This window comes from Eubalaena glacialis, chromosome 15 (genome assembly GCF_028564815.1).
Source record: "Eubalaena glacialis isolate mEubGla1 chromosome 15, mEubGla1.1.hap2.+ XY, whole genome shotgun sequence".
In the NCBI taxonomy this organism is placed as follows: Eukaryota; Metazoa; Chordata; class Mammalia; order Artiodactyla; family Balaenidae; genus Eubalaena; species Eubalaena glacialis.
In genome coordinates, this window is record NC_083730.1 from 74,948,859 (window position 1) to 74,970,594 (window position 21,736).

Here is a 21,736-nt window from a genome sequence, read left to right on the forward strand (position 1 = left end):
GATTCAAAATCCCATAAAGCATTGCATGGGATAAATTATACACATCTGGGGGCCACATTTGGCTCATGGCCCACCTGTTTGCCACCTGTAGCCTGGAAAGGCTTTAAGCTCTTGCTCTAAGAAGCTGAAAGTCTTGCTGCCACTTGGATGCCAGGCCTGCAACCCCAAACGAGCACGTTGATCTCATTGCCATGAGCATTGCTCAGTCACCTGCAGGACTGTCTGACTCAAGCCTCCTGGTACTCTCCAATCTTGCTCAAGTACAAGGAAAATAGTCACAGGGCAAGGAAACCCGAGGATCTTCAAAATATTGAAAAGAGAGGCCCAGTGCCTGCCAGCCACCTCCTTTTCCTCCTTAGAGATAACGTGGTCCTGTAGCCTTTGAACTAGAGGATGACCTGATCACAGTCTAAATCTTTTTTTTTTGAGTCCCAACCAAAAGTAGTTACCATTGATCACAGGCTAACCATGCATCTGTAAATACTGTTCTAAGTGTATTATATACATTTTCTTATTTAATCCTCCCAGCAATCCTTTGACCTCCTACTGTTGTCAACCCTGTTTTGCAGATGGGAAAACTGAGGCTCAGAGAGGTAAAGCAGCTTGCTCAAGGTTACCTCGCTCGACAGGGGGAGCTACGTTATGAACCCGGATGCGTTTATCTCCATCTGCGCAAGGCCACACACCCACAGTCGCCCTTCGTTTCTGCGGCTGCCACAAGTCCCCAGGCTGTAGAAACTTCTGTAGGAATCAAAGCGTTCCACCGAGTCCTAACCCCATATGTGATTCTCCTGCAAAGTCACGTAGCAGACGCCCTCACAGAAACCTCCCAGCTGAGCCAAGGCAGATCAAGGAGCTAAGAGGAGGTTCTCCGAGCTTGCCAAGGCTCGCCAGCTGTCTGGCTCGCCTGCTGGTCCTGGAGGAGTTCTGGGGAAGCTTTATAATTAGAGCCGGATCCATCCTCCACGAGGTTGGGCCAGAATTCCATGCTGGGGAGAAGGAGGCTCTACAATCTGGTGGCATTTTCTCTCTCTCTCTCCGGTCACGCCAGCTTTATGTTCGGTGTGGTATTTAGCAAGCTGCTCAGGAGAGCTGGAGGAACCCTCTGCAGGCAGCCCCCTCCAGGCTTCATCTATCTGGGGTGGATGAATGTTCATCTAATCAACTGAATTCCACGGAATCGTTCAGTGATGTCTCCCAGCAGCCAAGGTCAAGGTGAAGGATGTGAACTCTGGAGCCAGATGCACCTGCATTTTAACACTGGCCTTGCCATTTATTGGCACCGTGAGCTTGGCAAATAGGAAGGATAATGGAAATTGAAGAAACATTTCCTCTGTGTCAAGAGCTTTCTGTCACAAGGGTCATTTACTCCCCGTAACAGCCCTATGGGGAAGACTATTATTATCCCATTTACAGATGAGGAAACTGAGGCACAGACAGATTGAGCGCCAAGGGGATGGGGGTGGGCACCACAGCATCTTCTACGTTCTGAAATGCACATCCTTGGGCCCCACTAGGGATGTGTGATTTCAAGAGTCCACAGCCTCAGAGCAACGTCTTCTCTTTGCCCTTCAATGTATCTCTGAATTAATTAGACCCCCACCAAATGCTCAGTCAGCACAAGTTTTGCTACTTTGTCAACGCCATCACAAAGACAACCCAGAGGACACGAGCTTAGGAGAAGTTGCCTTACTGTTTTCCTGCCATACTGGTCTGAGATGTTTCCCCAGAGGGTAGAACTGGACATCATGCCGACAAAGACCACCTGTGTGGGCAAAGACAGTTTCTGTTAGATAATGACACGGAGCATCGCGGAGAAAGGGAACACCAGATTGAACGTGTGACGCCACACTCCTGTAATAAGAATGAAGCAAGCTTTACTGAGATCGTGTTAAGATGCAAATACTAGTCTACATGCTTCATGTTACTGTTTAAGCCTCACAGCAATCCTACGGGGCGGGTGCTATTATTATCCCCATTTCACAGATGAGGAAACAGAGACTCAGAGAGGGGAGGTCACATGGCCAGGGTCACACAAGTGTAAGTGATGCAGCCCGGGCTGGAATCAGGGTGCATGGCTGCAGAGCTAGTATTTTACCAATTTCTCACCAAACCCAAGAAATGTCTTATGGCTAAAAAAATGTTAAAGGTTGCAAGGTAGAGTTTGGAGGATATGAAAACAGGAGACAGGAGGTTAGGATAGGAGTTGTAAGCCATTAGCAAGAGACAGCAACCATGGAGTGCTCACTGTGTGCTGGGCAAAGTCCTTGTTCCGTTGTTAACCCTTGATCAGACCAGATGAGTTATGAATGCTCATACCCATTTTATAGATGGGTAGCTTGAGGCTCAGAAGTTTTAAGAAACCTGCTCTTATCCCAGGGAGGAGAGGGTAGAGACAGGTCTTAAACCCAAGCAGGCCGACTAGAGCTCTCTTCACTGTTCTATCCTTTCCGGAGCACTCATCAAGTGTCAGACACCACACTGAATGCTTTTTACATATGTCTTACCTAATTCTCACAGCAGCCCTAAGGAGTGGGTACTATTATTATCCCCAGTTTACATATAAGGCCACTGAGGCCCAGAGATGGGACTGGCACTGCTTAGTGTGGTCTGAACCCAAAAGCATTCCTCCAGGCATGGCCTAGAGCAGCGGGCTCCAAACCGGCTACACAGAGGTGTTTCAAGGAAGAAGCAGATTTGGATAGTTTTAAAGGAATTCATTTCCAAGTCCTCAACTTCCATAGAGATTCTTTCCTGAGAACAGGTTAGGGGTCTCACCAGTTCCCTCCTCCCTTTCTCAACCACCCCTCCCCCACTTCTCCCTACCGCATCCTCCCAATGCACCTCACAGCGCATTGCTTTGAGGTTAAACCCTCCAGGATGCCTCCAGAAGGACACCAATGACACAGTTACAAATCCTTTCGCAAGTCATCTTGATTCCAATTCCATTTTATTATTTTTAACCAAATTGCAGGACAGCCTAATCAAGCTGTCAGCAAATTAGATCACTAAAAATAATTTTTCATAAACGACTGCTGTGCGCTCTTCAGCATGAAACTTGGAAGTTGTTGAAAAACATCAAGTGGCATTAGTTTATTGAGTTATTACAAAACTCCTTCAGTTCCCTCCCCCCAAAGTTTTTATATGTGAACAAAGCCTTTCATATTCGTATCCATTCAATAAATATGAAAAGTAGGAGTAGCGTAGTGGCTGAACCCTGTCTCATTTTAGCAATAAGTAATGATTCAAGAATGCATGACATAATTGGGAAACACTCCGTAGCCCTCATGAAGAGGTGTGTTCCTGATAAAGTGACTTATGTTTAGCAATTATTTATCAAAATTAATTATATCTTGTTTTGATCTGTTGTTTATTACTAAAAATTATCATGATAACTTACTGCAGGAGAAAAATTTTAATACTCAGAGCCTTATGATCTCAGAAAATTAAAAACAATAACTTAAAATGTCACAAAAATTATGATAGGGTGACAAATGAAGTACTTTCAAGCATAATAAAACATTACAATAAGATAAAATTATATGGAGAAATGGAATGAAAATACCAGTTCAAGAAGAAAACAAGACAATGCAAAATTTCCAAATTCTTCTGAAGAGCTTATTCATGTTATTTTTACACAGGTGATGGTGGGTAGCAGATAAATATTTCAATTCCATCGGACACATTAAGAAGAGTGATATGGGACTCCCCTGGTGGCGCAGTGGTTAAGAATCTGCCTGCCAGTGCAGGGGACATGGGTTTGAGCCCTGGTCTGGGAAGATCCCACATGACGCCAAACAGCTAAGCTCGTGCGCTACTGAGCCTGCGCTCTACAGCCCGTGAGCCACAACTACTGAAACCCGCGCGCCTAGAGCCATGCTCCGCAACAAGAGAAGCCACCACAGTGAGAAGCTCACACACCACAACAATGAGTAGCCCCCGCTCGCCGCAACTAGAAAAAGCCCATGCGCAGCAACAGAGACCTGACGCAGCCAAAAATAAATAAATAGATAAATAAATTAATTAATTTAAAAAAAATTAAAAATGAAGAGTGATATGAAAATTTTATTTGAACTTTTAATGTTTCAATACTCCAGAAATTATATAAGCTGCAACTATAATTTTAAAGTTTTAACGTCAATTTAAAAACTTGTGAGACTCCTGGGGGCTGCATAGTTTTTACACAATTCTTTTCTAGATTAGCGAGAGCAAAAGTGTTTGATGATCACTGTCTTGGGGTAAAGTGTGGCCTTAGTCATGTGCTAAATGATATCCTTACATCCCGAAAGAGTTAAGCATCCCTGTAAACACCCGTTTTCCCCCCATTCTCACTCTCCCAAGGGAGACCTAGGCACCGAAGAGTACAGGTTATATATCACAGTAATTACGGTAATCTCACACAGTATCGCCTGTGACAGCAACGATGGTCAGTCTCATCCTTCTTCTGTACTTTATGCAGCTGAAGCAGCTCCTGCAGTGCCCTAACTTTTCTGCAGAAAACTTGGCCATGGAACTTCACTGCTTTACTAGCCCATGAGTCCAAACCTGATACCATAGGAAAGTGATCCAGGGCAGTAAGCTGGGGGCAGGGGCTCTGAGTCTGCCTGGCCTTGATTTCAATCCTGCCTCCGCCTCTGATAGGCTGTGTGAGTTTGGGCAAGTCATCGCACCTGTCTGAGACTTAGTGTCCTTATCTGTAGAAATGGGAGCAGTAATAAGAGCACCTCTTTCATAGGTTGAGAGGGTTAAAGAGGTAAAGCATGGAAAACCCCTAGCACAGATGCTGGCATATAAGTGCTCGTTGATAAATGGTGGCTGTTAGGAACCAATGACAAGGGATCAAAAAGGCCTCGCATCACAAAAACACAGACCTGTGATGATTCCTTAGGAGGTATTAGTGAGAATGAGGAATATAAGAAAGAAGTATCATTTACCCAACCTCTACTATGTGCTAGGCACTCTAGGGATTTTGTTGACCATCCGAAGTCAAACAGGCGTTATCACCCCCATTTTGCAGATGATGAAATAGAGCCGAAAGCGTCTCATTCAAGGTCACACATCTCAAGGTAACTAAACCACAAAAATCCAGATGTATGTGCTTATGAAGTTCCTTACTGCCTTGTTGCCAAAGGCCAAAGGCACTCAGGCCATTCTAGAACAGTTGTCCATAGAAAAACAGCATTCTGGGAGGCATTCCTAGTCAGCAATGACTCTGCCACTAGCTAGGCTGTGTGACCTTTTGTGAGTGACTTAACCTCTCTGCACTCATCTTCCTCAGCTCACAATAGTACCCACCTCATAGCGTTGTGAGGATTAAAAAGCACAATGTATATTGCCCATATATTGTATACAGTGTATATAAAGGTATTTGCACTGTAAATGCTCAATAAATATTAGCTTTTGTGGGTATCATTATTTTTATCCTCTTATCCAGCCTGGCCATTCCCCTCCCTTTTAGAAGATTGCCGTTGAACTATCTCTGACAAAAATTAAGCGTCTGACTCATGCTCCTCCAAGCCTTAGTTCCAGGGAACAGCAGCTCCTACGATTTACTGAACATGTACTATGTTGTTTCCAATCCTCAAGTCACCCTCATGTGGGAGGAACTGGCATCTCCTTTTTGGAAGAGTGAGGCTTATAAGGTTTAAGTGATACGATCAGGTGCTTTCCAGCTTCCTAGCAATTGAGCAGGATATCTGGGGCCCCCAGGTAGTTGGAACCCCCAGGAGGGGTTAGAGTTGGCTGCAAAGCTGCCAGGATACGTGAGATGGAGACGGGAGGAGGAATCTGAGGTAATGGTGTTTCCATTCAGGGTTTAAGTCTTTTCTGCTGAGTCCTTGGCAGCAGAAGAAGGAGGGGGACATCCTACAGAACCCCCCCCCCCGGGGACCAGAAACGTGCACAACAGGAAAGAGCTGCTGGGCTGCCTACCGAGGTCAGCAACGCCACCTGCCAGCTGGGCAGCCGCCACTCGCAGTGCAGCTGCGGCGCGAGGATGCTCAGGATCATCATCTCCATGGCGTCGGCCATCTGCAGGGAGCAAGCAAACATCATGAGGCCAGGATGCTGCCCGGGCCGGGGATGGCTGGCCCCTCACCAAGTCCACGACCCCAAGCGAGTGTGTACAAAAATCCTTCTTCTACCTTCTGCTGAATGCCCTATCACACATCAAAACACACTGAAAGTTGGGACTTCCCTGGAGGTCCAGTGGTTAAGACTCCACCCTCCCAATGCAGGGGGCACGGGTTTGACCGGGGCGGGGAAGTAAGATCCTGCATGTCGATCCCGCATGCCACTGCAGAGCGGCCAAAAATACAATAGATAAATTAAATTTAAAAAACACACTGAAAGCTCCAGTAGTTAAAACAGTGTGGTGCCATGCAGGAATTGACAACTAGACATTCAACATTCTTTGTGTGTGTGTGTTCTCCCGTGTTTGAAAAAACTTAGGGGCACTCCCCGAATGAAGTGGTAAAATATCATATTTCGAAAATCAGAAAAACATTTTTATAGAGGTAGAGAGACAATGACCTTTTCTCTTATAGCTCAATTAAAAGCTAGTTTCTCTTTGATCATTGTTCATGTAGAATTGTCAGTATAGTTAATGAGTGACCTTTTAACATTATTAAAACATTCTAGGAAGCCCTGGTAATTAAATATAGTGGTACCTTTCCTGGATTAAACAGACAGAGCAATGGCACAGAAATGAGAGTCCAGAAGCAAACCCATGTAGCCGTGGGAATGTGGTGGATGATAAAGGCGGCTCTGCAAATTAGTGGGAAAAATGATGTGGTGAAATTGATGACTGTTTGGGAAACTATGTAGTTAAATCTCAGTCTTGCACTAGTCACAAAAATCAATTTCAGTTGTATTAAGGGTCTAGATGCATTATTTGCTTTAGGTAGATTAAGGGAGTTTGACGAGGGATCACGAGCCCCTTAAAACAGAAGGCACATTTTGATCTGTGCATGTTTTTCTAGGGTGAGCCTCACAGATGACATCAGAATCTTATAGTAGCCCTGAGCCTCAAAGGGTTGAGAACCACTTAATTAACCAGAAGCTTCAACTTCTCCTTGAGGGCAATTGTCAACCACACCTAACCTCCGCAGCCCCCAACCCCCAGACCTTCATTATCACCCAGGGTCACTCAACCCAAACTCTGCTGATTCAAGCAAAGGCTCTATGTGGAAGGAGCTGTGTCCTTCCATGTAGACCATGGAAAGACAGTTGAGCAGCACGGGTGTTCCTTGGAAACTGAAGGTGAGGTCACTGTCCCCAGAGATACTTGCCCAAGCCAAGCCGGTGAGAACAGAGAGCTTCCATTGAAATTTTCCAAAACCAATGGCTTCCACCGCATCTTCCACCATGAAAGTATCTGGGAAGGAGAAGGGGGAGGTGAAGGAAGGAGTCTGTGCATCTTGCAGTTGTCCTAGTGTGGGGGGCCTGGGGGGGGGGGTGTCCCTGGCCAAGCTCTTTAAAGGCAGTGCATGCTGCTTCTAGAACTTATCCTAGAAAAACCTTCCAGCAAGCATGAAGGTATATCTTGCTGCAAAGTCCAATGCAACATCGTTTCTACAAAAGGAAAAATTGGACAACCCAGAAAGTCTATCAACAGGGAACTGGTTAAATTATTTTATATATTATATATAAATGTTTATATATCTACATTATGAAATACAACCCATCTGTTTAAAAATGGGCAGATATAGAAAGATGCATACAGTACATTGTTAATTTTAAGAAAACAAAGCAAGATGGACCACGGGAAGAAAGATTAAGTGTCCACAGACTGTCAACAGGGTTACCTGTCAGCATTCACTTTTTTGTACATTTTGATCACGTCTGAATGCTTTCTAAATAAACACATATTATTTGTATACTCAGAAAAAAATAAGGATATAATTTAGAAGCTCATAAGTGTTTTGAGAAAGACGAAAAGACTAAATACAATGTGGTGTGCTGGACTGGTTCCTGTAACAGCACTGCTGGGAAAACTGGTGAAATCTGAATGAAGTCTGGAGTTTCGTGGATAGTATTGCACTGGTGTTAATTTCTTAGTTTTGACAAGTGTGCCATGGTTAAGTAAGATGTTAACTTCAGGGGAAGCTGTATGAAGAGCATATGAAAAAATAACAAACAAACAAAAAAGATTTTGAGAAAGAAAAAAAGAGTATACGAGAACTCTCTGTGCTATCTTTGCAAATTTTCTGTATATTTAAAATAATCCAGGGACTTCCCTGACAGTCCAGTGGTTAAGACTCTGTGCTCCCAATGCAGGGGGCACAGGTTCAATCCCTGGTCGGGGAACTAAGGTCCCGCATGCTGCACAGCAAGGTCAAAAAAAAAAAAAAAAAAAAAAAAAGTCCAAAATAAAAGGTTAACTAAAAAATAAAAATACTAAAGGAGCATGCTGGGTGGCCTTCCTGTGGGGCCTCTGAGGATCTCATCAGCCTCTGCTGGGAGTTGTCATCTTATTAGAATTTCAATCATGGGCCCCTTATAGCAATCATAATTTTCTCTAGAAGTATGAGCTGGTGTTTATCACACCAGCAGGGTCTGGTTTCCTTCAGTAAAAATACTGAGGAGAAAGCAGAGTGAGTCCTATGACATCATCAATAATAAGAACAGTAACAGTAATAATATAATGGTGTATTTACTGAGTGCTCCCTGTGGGTCAGGCACTGCCCTAAGAGCTTGATGTACATTATCTCATTTACTCCCTGTCACAACTACTAGTTAAGGCTCAGTCTTAGCCCCATTTTACAGAGGAAGACATGGACTTGCCCACTGTTAATGTAGCTGGCACACTGAAGATCTGGGAATTGAGCCCAGATCAGCCTGAGCCTGAAGCCACTGCTTCTAACCTCTGCCTCCCCCCCCTCCCCAGTCATTGACTCCTTAGATCTGCCAACAACAGGCCTTGGGTTCAAGCCATTAATCTTCTCTCCTGTTGGGAATCTCTTTCAGGAATGCATAGAATGTTTTCATCCATCAGCATCATCAGGTGGTGAGGGGAGACCAGGTCCCCTAGCACCGCTTCAAGTCTCTTGTTTGACCATCTGTATTCAGAGGGAGCACAGGGTCATGGGTAGGAATGTGGGCTCTGAGGCCAGATTTCCTGGGTGTAAATCCAGCTTGGCTAAGTTCTAGCTGTGTGACCCTGGGCAAGATACTTAACCTTTTTGTACTTCCGTGTCCTCTCCTGGAAAATGGGAAAGATAATCGTAATACTTCCAATTGGAACTGTTGTGAAGATTAAATGGGTAATATGTGTAAAGTGCTTAGAACAGTGCCTGGCACAGAGTAAATCCTCAGCCTGTGTCTGCTGCTCTAATCACTACTGTCATCTTCACAATCACCATTGCCACCACCATCATTACATTATCATCAGCACCATCATCATCTCTAGCATCATCATCATCATCATCACCATCATCTCATCATCATCACCATCATCACCATCACCACCTCCACCACCCTCATTATCACCATCACCATCATCATCACCATCACCATCTCATCATCAACATCATTATCATCTCCATCACCATCACCATCACCATCATCATTACCATCACCATCACCATCATCATTACCATCACCATCACCATCATCATCTCATCATCATCACCATCATCACCATCACCACCTCCACCACCCTCATTATCACCATCACCATCATCATCACCATCACCATCTCATCATCAACATCATTATCATCTCCATCACCATCACCATCACCATCATCATTACCATCACCATCACCATCATCATCTCATCATCATCATCATTATCATCTCTATCACCATCATCATCATCATTGTGGCTGCCATCCTCAGCCAAGTGTTAGTCAATGTTGTTGACTGTCAGGGATTATGATATAACCTTGCCTGCTGAAGAAAGCCATGTAGGTCCAGCCCCACACTTCCAGTGTCACCCCTGGCCTCCAGGCCCTCCTACCTGCCCCTTCACAAGATCCCTCTGAGCATACCACCTGGAGAGGCAACCCTGGTGCCTCAGAGCCCCTGACTGTAGTCTGGGCCGATGCCCCGACTGCAGGGTCCCCTCACCGTCGGTGGGATTGGCAAACTCCTTAGGCACAGCTGCCCCATCATCCAGCTCGACGGCCTCTAGGCCTGCACGGACCCCTTCAATCTGGACCTCATGCTCTCCCGAAGCCGTGTCGTCCTCTGACCTCGCACTCTCGCCTGTGCGACGGAATTTCACCACCCTAGAGGACAGAGCAAATCTGGTCATGATGGCTAGAACTCCTCCTCAATGGCCTTGCAGTATAGCTGTTGTGTCCAAGACAGGTGACAAGCTTTCTCTCATGGTCTAGAGAGTTGAATGGGTGGAGGAGAGGTGGGGGTGGGCATTTCTGTTGAGTTGGACTGTGGGGAGGGTGACAACTTTAAGGGCTGCCTAGTACAGTTGGATGGGTTGGGCACTGCACAACTCCAGGGGGAGCCCTGTTCACATGGTAAGTTATGTGAATGAGGATATCCTTGCGCTAGACCTAAAAACTGGTTGGAAGTACATGTGTTTCGGAACTTACGTTCCTCTATCTATATCTAATGGAAGTAACAATTTGGTCACCTAAGGGTTACATTATGCCCACCAAAAGTTGCCCACACAGTATTTTTTTTTTTAATTTAAAGTGGATGCCAATGTTTTAAAATTAGGAGAATTCACATAAAAATCCAGATTCCTGACATCTCTTTCAAAAGTAGAATATCTGCCCACCTGGGGCACACATTCTAATAAGGGACCAACGTGGCTAGACCAGGGCAGTGTATCCCCTGTAGATGGGACACACGATGCACAGGTGACCACAGTCTCGTGTTCTCCAAATAACCTCCAGCCCTGACAGTCTCCTGCCACTTATCTTTACACTTGCTCTGTGTTCCACTCACTTGGCACTTTGTCCCCTTTGTCTGGCCCTGTAGGCATTTGAGTTTGAGACCCCATGGACTCCACTCTCAACACAATACATTCCTTCACACTGTGCTGCTTCTTGTTACTCTGGGACTTCTTGACTTCCTTGACTTCTCTGAGCAGCAACTTCTTAATCTGGGACTCAGAGGCAAAAATACGTGTCTCCTCCAACTTCCTCACCCCCAAACACAAAACTCCTGCTCTCTGCCAGCCCTGTGGTGGGTTTCAGGGTGACAGCAGTAACAGGAGAGATGAGTCCCTACCCTCCCAGGAGAGAGTCCTATGGAATGAGTAATGCCCATTTCTCCCAGAGCTTTGAAAAAAGGAGTCTGCGATGACATGGGCATGAAGGGCCGAGGGCTGATGAGGGACGGGAGGGCAAATCTGGGCAACGTTTTTAAAAGGTAAAAATGGACAAATTTCTACGTAAAAAATATTGCTATCAACATCATCATCATCAATTAATTATTGCATTATTCCATACATTTCACCAAGAATAACTGGTACTCTGGCATAGAAAGGGTAAATCTTCAGATTCCAGAAGCCTGGGGAACATTCCCTGCTTGTGAATTTGGAGAAAAGACAGATGAAATCACGGCAATTTTGTAAATACCTGAAACTCCATTTGATGGCAAGGCTGGGCTTGGAAAGCTCCAGCTGTCAATCTCATCTTGGGTTGGAAATACGCGGCAGAGCATAGAGCACAGGGTTTGCAGGCGGATCGGCTGGGATTGAAGCTTGGAGCAAACACTCCATCCCATCCACCACCACCACTGCAATCTCCACCACGCCCACCACCGTCTAGCAGCATCTGTGCCTCGTTCTAGGTGTTGCTTTCCATGCACTTGTTCTGCACGACAGCTCTATGAGGTTGGTATTATTATCACCATTTTACAGACAAGAAAACTGAGGCCCCAGAAGTCACAGGACTTACCCCTGGTCACAGAGCTAAAGAGGCATGGAGCCAGGGTTCACCCCCAGGTCTGTCTGATCAAAGCCTTGTGTTTCTGGCCAAAGACAGGATACCATTCAAACCCTTCCATTACTCCCCATTTACTCCATTCCCCCCATCCAAAATCTTTTATTTTGAAATATTTAAAAAATATAAGATTGAATAGATAACAATGAGAGAAATGTCTTTGATTCTGCTGTCCAGCTTAAAGACTAGACACTACTAATAGGTTGAACCGTATGAAATTGCCAACTTTTGACCATAATTCAGTTGAAGCCACCATGTCTCTTTTCCAGTCTCCATCTCTCACATTTTCATCGTTAATACTCTTCCTTGATCAGTGCTCTTTACAGGCATCGTTATTTTACTTCACCCTCACAATAACCCTGAGAGGTGGTGACCATTACCATCCCCACAGCATAAGATATACCTATAGTCACTCGGAGCCTCAGTTTACCTTGCTATAAATTAGGTGTAATAGTTTTGTCATAGGTCGAATTCCTTAGAAGCAGAGCCTAAAATGGGATTCTCTTTTTTTCAACTGTGGTAAAATACACATAACATTAAATTCAACGTTGTAACCCTGTTTAAATGTAGAGTTCTGTGGCATTAAATACATTTACAATATTGTGCAACCATCACCACTGTCCATTTCCAGAACTTTTTCATCTTCCCAAACTGAAACTCTGTACCCACTAAACACTAACTTCCAATCCCCTTTCCCCACCAGCCCCTGGCAAGCACCATTCTACTTTTTGCCTCTATGAATTTGACTACTGTAGGGACCCCACATAAGTGGAATCATACAGTAGTTGTCTTTTCGTGATTGGCTTATTTCACTTAGCATAACATCTTCAAGGTTCATTCATGTTGTTACATGTGTCAGAATTTCCATCCTTTTTAAAGGCTGAATAATGTTCCATTGTATGAAATGTGATCCCACAGGGAGCTCTGGAGTGTGAAATTGTACCTTGGAGATTGTCCCACCCAGAGGTCTGGGGGCTGGGCTCGAATCAGTCAATCACTGGTCATGCCACCCCAGGGAGGGAAGGCATAACTTCCCAGGTATCCCCAGGTGAAGTGGCTCCCCTCAGTCAAGGGAAACCCTCCAGAGATGACTGCAGCTGTGAGCTGTGAGCACCCATGATTGGCAGCAGCTGGGGGATGATCAATCTGGTAAAGGGAATCTGCGACAGGCACCAAGGGTATCTGCTACAAATAATAGCCCTCCAACCATACAGCTATTTATTGAGCACTTACTAAATGCTAAGAGCTGTGCCTTTTACATTATCTCCTGTTAGTTACCCTGATGATCAACCTATGAATTAGTTTATGGTATTATCCCCATTGTACAGATGAGAAAACAAATGCTCAGAGAGGTTAAGACACTTGCCTGAGGTCACACAGCTTGAAAGAACTGAGGCTTCAGCCTGGATGTCTTTGGTATTAGAGCCCTGGGTCCTAATCACTAAGCATCAGTGCCTCTCGCGGGCGTTCACCTGTGTCTGGGGAATGAATGTGAAGCCCGAACTCAGCTGCCCTGTGTGGGTGGGCTTGCCAAACAGTGGATAATGATGTGACCTGGAGCAGGGATCGAAAGGCACAGCTCGATTCCAGCCTGGCTGACAGCTCTTCAGGTTGTCACATTTGTGCAGGGGTTCTTGAGCTGGATGGAGCCTCAAAATCCCTGTGGGGCTGGTCACAACACAGAAGTTGGGGCCCCACTCCAAGAGCGTCTGACTCAGAAAGTCTCGGTTGGAGACTGAGATTTTGCATTTCCAGCACGTTCCCAGGTGGAGCTGCTCTGGCTGATCCAGTGACCGAATTAGCGCATCAGAGGCAGGCAAACAATTCTGCCCACCCCACCTTCCCCACCCCTAGTGCTGAGGGGCGGAGGCTCCTACTCTGTTGGCTGAGCTGGGTGCCTGCAGCTTACCCTCCTCACCCGAGAGGCCCAGAACCCCTGTGGCACAGGACTCAGACAAACATCCCTGCAGTCCAGAGCTGGGGCGTCCTTTGCAGCTGGAAGGCAGGTGTCACCTGGGAGCAAAGGCCAGGAGACAGACTGCCTTAGGCTTAGATATCTGGCATGAAGTTGGAATCTGGGGCTTCATTTAAGCAACACTTTTACAGCAAGAGCACCATTTTATTCAGAGTATGTATTGGGTTGGCCAAAAAGTTCGTTCGGGTTTGTCCGTGAAATGATGGAAAACCCGAACGAAGTTTTTGGCCACCCCAAAATTTATTTGGGGGTAGCTTTGGAGGGATGCTGATGGGGATTATGGGGACGCTCTGAAGCCAGTGCCTACAAACTGAGTCTCAAACCCCCCAAACCATACTGATGTGTAGCATTTGCCAATATCTGTGGGGTAAATACTCCCACTGGGACCAATTTTAAGCTCTCAGTGGTTAAATAACAGGCTCTGAGATGTTCTGAATATTTAACAATCTGCTCACTAGAGCTGTGAGCAGCCTCCAGCACAACTACTGTAAAAAGTCCTCAAATCACTGTCACAAGCTACAACACAGATGAACCTTGAAACACGATGCTGAGTGAAAGAAGCCAGACACAGAGAGTCACACATGTATGATTCCATTTATGTGAAGCAACTTCATAGAGACAGAAAGCAGATCAGTGGTTGCCAGGGGCTGGGGAAAGAGGGATGGGGAGTGACTGCCTAATGGGTACAGAATTTCCTTTTGGGGTGATGAAAATGTTCTGGAATTAGGTAGAGGTGAAGGTTGTACAACACTGTGAATGTACGTCCATGTTCACAGCAGCACTATTCACGATAGCCCAAAGGTGAAAACAACCTAGGTGTCCATCAGTGGATGAGTGGACAAGCGAAATACAGTCTATACATAAAATGGAATATTATTCAGTTTCAAAAAGGAAGGGAAAGGGGAATTCCCTGGCGGTCCAGTGGTTAGGTCTCCGTGCTTTCACTGTCAAGGGCCCGGGTTCAATCCCTGGTGAGGGAACTGAAATCCCACAAGCTGCACAGCCAAAAAACAAACAAAAAGCAAAAACAAAAAAGGAAGGAAATTCTGACACATGCTATAATATGGATGAACCTTGAAGACATTATGCTAAGTGAAATATGCCAGTCCCCAAAAGACAAATACTGCATGATTCCACTTATATAAGATACTTAGAGTAGTCAAATTCAGAGACAGAAAGTAGAATGGTGGTTATCAGGGGCTGGGAGAGGAAGGAATGGGGTCTTAGTGTTTAATAGGTACAGAGTTTCAGCTTGGGAAGATGAAAACTTTCTGTAGATGGATGGTAGTGATGGTTGCACAACAACGTGAAGTACTTAATACCACAGATCTGTACTCTTAAAAATAGTTAAAATGGTAAATTTTATCTTATGTGTATTTTGCCATTCCCCCTCCCCCCAAAAGCCCCAAACCCTCAACCCTTAGCACTACCATGGATATTATTACTTCTTAGTGAAATAAGTCTGACAGAGAAAGACAAATACTATATGTTATCACTTATATGTGGAATCTAAAAGATGAAACAAACTAGTGAATGTAACAAAAAAGAAACAGACCTATGGATATAGAGAACAAACAAGTGGTTACCAGTGGGGAGAGGGAAGGGAGTAGGGACAAGACAGGGTTATGGGATTGAGATATAAACTACTATGTATAAAATAAATAAGCAACAAGGATATATTATACAGCACAGGGAATACAGCCAATATTTTATAATAATATAAATGGGGTCTAATCTTTAAAAGTTGTGAATCACTATGTTGTACACCTGAAACCAACATAATATTGTAAATCAACTATACCTCAATAAAAAATTTTATGTATATATCCACATGTATTTTGTAATTTTATATATAAATAATTACATATGTATATAATTATATATTTGTATATAGTTATAAATTTATATATAATATTTATACATTATTTTATATATTTATAGATCAATATATAAATTAATGTTTCTAAATATATTTGTAAATATAAATAAATATGTATTTAAATATAATACATGTGGATGTATATATTACTACATAGATATTCCTGCACATTGTGAGAAAAGCTGCAAATAAAACGAACCTGATGCAGTGAGAGGCTAGCGGGGGCGGAGGGTGACATTTCAACTCTGCAAGCCACCAAGGGGTGGTGCGAAGTGGGTTCCAGGGAGGGAACAACAAAGGAGTAGGACACCCTGTCCCCAGGAAGCAACCTCCCAAATCAAAAACATAAACAGTCCCCCAAGGTATTTGTAGAAGATAGAAATGTCGAGAATTATTAAGCGCAGTAAGGAAATGAACATTTATGTGCATTATCAATGCCTTTTCAGGGGTGAGGGGAAGGCCCATGGCTCGCCCTTGACTCTGCAGGTAACGTCACAGAAGGAGATGGCTATGTGGCCTGACACTCTCCCTCTCATCACATCCTCTCCTCCACGACCGTCCAAGGCTCTGTGCTTCCTTCTGTGACTAATAGCGACCACCGCAACCTTTTGGGAAGGTAATCTGTGTTATCTTTCAAATTTTTCAGTGCTTTGAGCTCCCACCCAGAATGCGTTCTGCTGGCAGTTCATTGTGGGGACAGGCACAGCAGGCAACGAGTTACCCTACAAATAACGGCAGATGTGGATTGTTAGCTTGCGTGTGTCAAGTCTAGTGTTTGCACTGTGCATCAACTATCTTATTTATTCCCACTTTCATTGTCCCCTTTTTACAGATGAGGACGCTCAAGCACAGAGGGGCTGGCAGCTTGCCCAAGGTCACACAGTAAGCGTCTAGGCTTTGGCAAAGCCATCGGATTTCAGTGTCCCTGCTCCCAGCCACTCTGCTGTATTCTCTTCCGGTGCTAGCACACTCTTTGCAGCTTTGCTGCGGTGATACCAAACCAGAAACCATCTTCAGGAAAGGAGTAATTAGATAGATGATGGCACATCCACTAAAGAAAATGTTAAAAAAAAGTTTTATTTATATTGATCTGTACCACATTAGCCGAAGGTGGAAACAACTTAAGTGGTCATCAGTGGATGAATGGAGAAACAAAGTGTGGTCTATCCATACAATGGAATATTATTCAGTCTTAAAAAGGATGGAAATTCTGACCCGTGCTACAACGTGGATGTACTTTGAAGACATAGTGCTAAATGAAATAAGCCCAACACGAAAGGACAACTATTGTATGAGTCCACCTATCTGAGAGGGCCTAGAATAGTCAAATTCACAGAGAGAGAAAGTACAACAGTGGTCACCAGGTGATGGGGGGTGGTGCGGAGGGGAATGGGGAGTTAGTGTTTAACGGGTACAGAGTTTCAGTTGCGAAAGATAAGAAAATTCTGGAGCTGGATGGCAGGAAAGGTAACACAACATTATGAATGTAATTCATACCACTAACTGTACAATTTAAATTGTTGAAATGGTAAATTTTATTGTGTATATTTTAACGCAATAAACACACACACACACACACACACACACACACATGTTGGTTGCAAGAACCAGCAGGAAAAGATTGCTGGGGCTCATTTTTTTTTTTTTGGCTGCACCATGCAGCTTGCGGGATCTTAGTTCCCCAGCCGGGTATCAAACCTGTGCTCCCGGCAGTGAGAGTCCTGTGTCCTAATCACTGGACCACCAGGGAATTCCCGCTGGGGCTCCTTATTAAATGTGCTAGACTATGGTCCCGTGATCTAGGTCCTCAGTACTAAGACTTAAGTGTGGTCTCGAACTAGAGGCCCCAGCCTCCCCTAGGGATGTGGTAGAAATGCTGAGTCTCGGGCCCTGACCCAGATCTACTGAATCAGCATCTGCATTTTAACCAGGTCCCTAGGGAATTTGTGTGCATGTTCAAGTGGGCTCAAGAATATTTTTCCTTCTACAGTCGAACATTCTGGAAGGATACTTAAGAAGCCTAAGACTGGTTGCTTCTGGGAAGGAGGATTGGATGGGAACGGGGAGTTTTAAGGGAAAGAAATTTTTTTTTAACTTTTCATTTTGGATCCCGCTGCAATATGTAAATTTTTTAACCTGCACATCTATTAGTTAAATAATCAATATAAATCACAATAGCGACTATTCACAGAGCTCTTGTTGATCTTGTAACATCAGCTAAGCATGTTACAGACTCGTTCGGCTGTGAAATGGGATGAGGACAGGCTTGCAGGACCGCCGTGAAGATTAACTGAGATTGATGAACGGGAAACAGAGGAGCATGGTGTCAATATTGGCTTTCCTCTAACCCAGCTTGGTTCAAGTCACCTTTCTGCCTTGAGCGTGGAGTACACTGACCTTTGTGAAATTCGACTTTGAGAAAATGGCTTAGCTCCCTGGAGTTTTAAACCAGGATGTGTTCACATTCCTTCTCTGGCAATTCACTAGAAGCCAGGGCCCTTTATTTATTAGAACTTGTTTTAAGACGAAAGTAAAGAGAGACCTCTGACATTAAATTATACTCAGAAAGCCAGACTACATTTTGAATCGGCTGGGTTCCTGAAAGCAGTTATCAGCTCCATGAGCCAAGATTTCCCAAGGGAAAAAAAAAAGTAATATGACAGAAAAAGAAAATAGCAGTGGCATATGTTAAATAGATGAGGGCTTCGAAACAAGCTGGCTCATTTCTTGGCACTTGTTGTGTATATATAGCATATAATTTACCAAAATAGCAGGGAACATTTGTTTTACATAATTTTGCTATTGAAAGAAGATAAGAGCTTGAGGAAATAGCTGTCAACCCAAAGATCTCACTTGTACCATCATGTAATTCACCTCAGTACCTTAAATTAGGGTCTGAGACTTGATTAGGGTAAAGACTTGATTTCTTTTCATCTCAGCTTCTGGTTATTTATCCCCTGAGTTCGTGAATCTATCAGACTGAAAAGGAAGCTTATACCTAAGTGTGACTATTACAGGGTAGCATTTAATGTCTGAAGAGAGGGGGATTGTCATAGAAAGAAGAGCCCAACTCTGCAAACAGACTGATTTGGGTGTGAATCCCCTGCCCACCCCATTCAGTAGCTATGAGGTTAGGTTACTTTACTTCTCTGGGTCTCAGTTTCCTGCTGGTAGAAGGGAGGTGGTAATTCCTATCTCACAGGGTTGCCATGGAGACTAAAGGAGTTAATAGAACATCTCAAAGAGCCTGGCACCATCATCCTTCAGTATTTTAATAAGTTTATTGAGTGCTGACTATGTGCTGAAGGCTGGGATACAATAGGAGATAAAATACACCTGCCCTCCTGAAGTAGATGCCCTAGCTGGGAAGACGGTTAATGTACTAGTAAACAAGAAATCATTATACATTTGCAAATGAATGAATCTTGAGAGGGAAACAGACAGGGTGCCAAGATAAAGAATGATTGGAGGTAAGAGTAGTCAGGATAGACTTCCCTGAGGTCTGAGGACCAGGAGAGTCCCACACAGACAGGGGAGGAGGAGAGAGAACAGCCAGTGCAAAGACCCAGAGGTAGGACCAAGGAGTAGAGGTCAGAGAAAATAGGCTGAATTATACAGAGCTCTGGAGACCACAGGGAGGATTTTTCATGTTATCCTAAGACCAATGGGATGCCATTGAAAGGTTTCAAGTAGGGGTGACACAGTGGAAGATGATCAGAGTTGATTTAGGGAAGATCATTCAGGCACATTTTTCTACAAGAGGAGGAACAGATTGGGGAGACTGTTTTAAAATATAGGTTTTTAAAAAAATTTTTTGTCACACTTATATTTATTTATTTATTGGCCCCGCAGCATGTGGGATCTTAGTTCTCTGACCAGTGATCGAACCCGCGCCCCCTGCATTGGAAGGGCACAGTTTTAACCACTGCACCACCAGGGAAGTCCCTAAAATATAGGTTTTATTATTATTTAGGTGTGGCAAGGCAAACAGATCAGGAGACAACTGCCTTTGAAAAGATTAGACTCTGTTATACTCACAGATTCCAAGAAGAGGGGGTACACCACACCTGGGGAGCCAAATGGGAAAGCACCAGGGTCAATAATGAGGCAAGAGTGAGGGGAAAATGTGGGCCAGAGTCTTTACTGTGGTTTACATAGGAAGGAACAGGTGAGGCAGGGTCACCAGGCTGAGGATTGGCTAGTCTGAGTAATTTCTCCAGGCTCTGAACATAGGGACTGTCTCCAGTTGTCTGGTATTTGGCTCTGGAGTGATTAGGGCAGGTGGATTAATGGCTCTGGATTGCTTGGTTTGCACACAGAAAGTACACTGGCAGGTGAGTTATTTACTGATTAACCCTGGAAGGGGAGTGCCCTCCAGGATCTTTGAGGCCCTAAGATGTCAAAACATCAGAATATAGAAAATAAAAAGCATGATTAACACACAAAGATGGGGAGAGAAAGCAGGGAGACTGTGTGGTCAGCTGAGTGAGAAGTGATGGTGGCTTGGACCAGGGGGTACAGCAGGGTGGGTGGGCAGTGGGGTGCTGAAGCTTTTATTATTCATCCTCCCCACCCCAACCCCCCATTCTTCCAATCAGTAGAGGAAAACAGCCACACAGGGAGGCCCATCTGCAAAGCTAACCAGCAAAGGGCCGAGTTATAACAAGTGTCCTCATGTTTGGGGAACTCAGTCAACAAAACTGATGACCAGCTCCCCTCAGCTCCATCCCAGGTACTCAGCTACATCACACTGGGACCTCTTTGGAATCTGAAACCTACTGACAAATGGGGTTAGATGCTGTGGACCTGCAGCAGCAGAAACTGCCAGGGTCACTGGCAAATGGACTTGCTTTGTCTCCTTCAGGATAAGACCTGGGGACTCGCTCATCTGTCTGATTTGGTTAGAGTCTTCTCAGGGGCTGAACCTCTGTCTTCCAATATTTGAACTTCTGGTATGTGAAAGAAGGTGTGTGTTCAAGTTGGACCCTGAGGATAGAGCTTGAACTGCTGGATATAAAGAGGGAAACAGATTTCAACTCAATATAAGGAGGCTTCTCAGGGAGAGAAGTCCAGAGATGAAAAAGGCTGCTTTAGATGGTAGTGGGCTCCCCTTCACGAAAGGTGGTCTAGGAGAGGCAGGTGTCCACGTGTATGGACTCAGGAGTAATGATGTTTAATACGTAACACTCAGCATGCCAAGGGCAAGCCTAAATGCTATATATACTTATATACAGTAAATATACAGATAGCATATATATCTTTTTTTTGAGTTTTTGTGGCATTATATTTAGTCATCTTGGCTGGTTTAATCACATTGCTGTTGTTTATTTTTTGGCCGCCGCTCCATGGCATGTGGGACCTCAGTTCCCCGACCAGGGATCGAACCCACGCCACCTCCATTGGAAGCATGGAGTCATAACCACTGGACCACCAGGGAAGTCCCTAGCTTATGTATATCTTATATAATCTCTTCAGCAACCCTATGAGGGAGGTGTTATTAATATCCCCAGTTTATAGACAAGTAAACTGAGGTTCTGGTCCAAGTCCCCTACAGTGTATATAGTATCCTAGGTTCCTGGCCTGAGTAGCTCCAGAACCCATGATCTTAACCAGTAGCAGATTAGCAGATGCTTCTCTGAGGACAAGAGTACCCCCTAGGGAACCAATTACAATGCCGATTCCTGGCCATTCTCCAGACCTAAAGCTTTTGCATCTCTGCAGAGCAGGGCCCAGGAATCTGAATTTTAATAAGATGTTGATGGTGGCCACAGATGTTTAGAAGCCACTACTCGGATCCCCTCTTGCGTGGAATTGAGAATATGAGGTATAAGGGGTTGGAGTGATGACTTTTAAGGTCCTTTCCGTTCCTGAATGCCTAGAAGTCTATAATTAATGGAAACTATAGTTCTCTGTGGATTTTATTTTTTTGTATTTTCCTGCCACGCCCCATTGACCTGAATAGCATTGA

At 44.5% G+C, this 21,736-nt stretch overlaps 1 protein-coding gene across 5 annotated transcripts in view; it reads right to left on the reverse strand.

Annotated features, from left to right (window-relative positions):
- Nucleotides 1–21,736, reverse strand: part of SVOP (SV2 related protein) — an 83,575-nt gene that overhangs the window by 52,208 nt on the left and 9,631 nt on the right. For all 5 annotated transcript variants that reach the window (XR_009697315.1, XR_009697316.1, XM_061169026.1 and 2 more), the window contains exons 2-5: nucleotides 10,071–10,231; nucleotides 7,290–7,375; nucleotides 5,932–6,030; nucleotides 1,694–1,765 (exon numbers count right to left, since the gene is read on the reverse strand). Coding sequence is in view for 3 of the 5 variants with exons in the window: in XM_061169026.1 (XP_061025009.1) it covers nucleotides 1,694–1,765; nucleotides 5,932–6,030; nucleotides 7,290–7,375; nucleotides 10,071–10,231 (418 nt within the window). In the remaining 2 variants the exon portion in view is untranslated. The remainder of the gene's footprint in view (nucleotides 1–1,693; nucleotides 1,766–5,931; nucleotides 6,031–7,289; nucleotides 7,376–10,070; nucleotides 10,232–21,736) is intronic.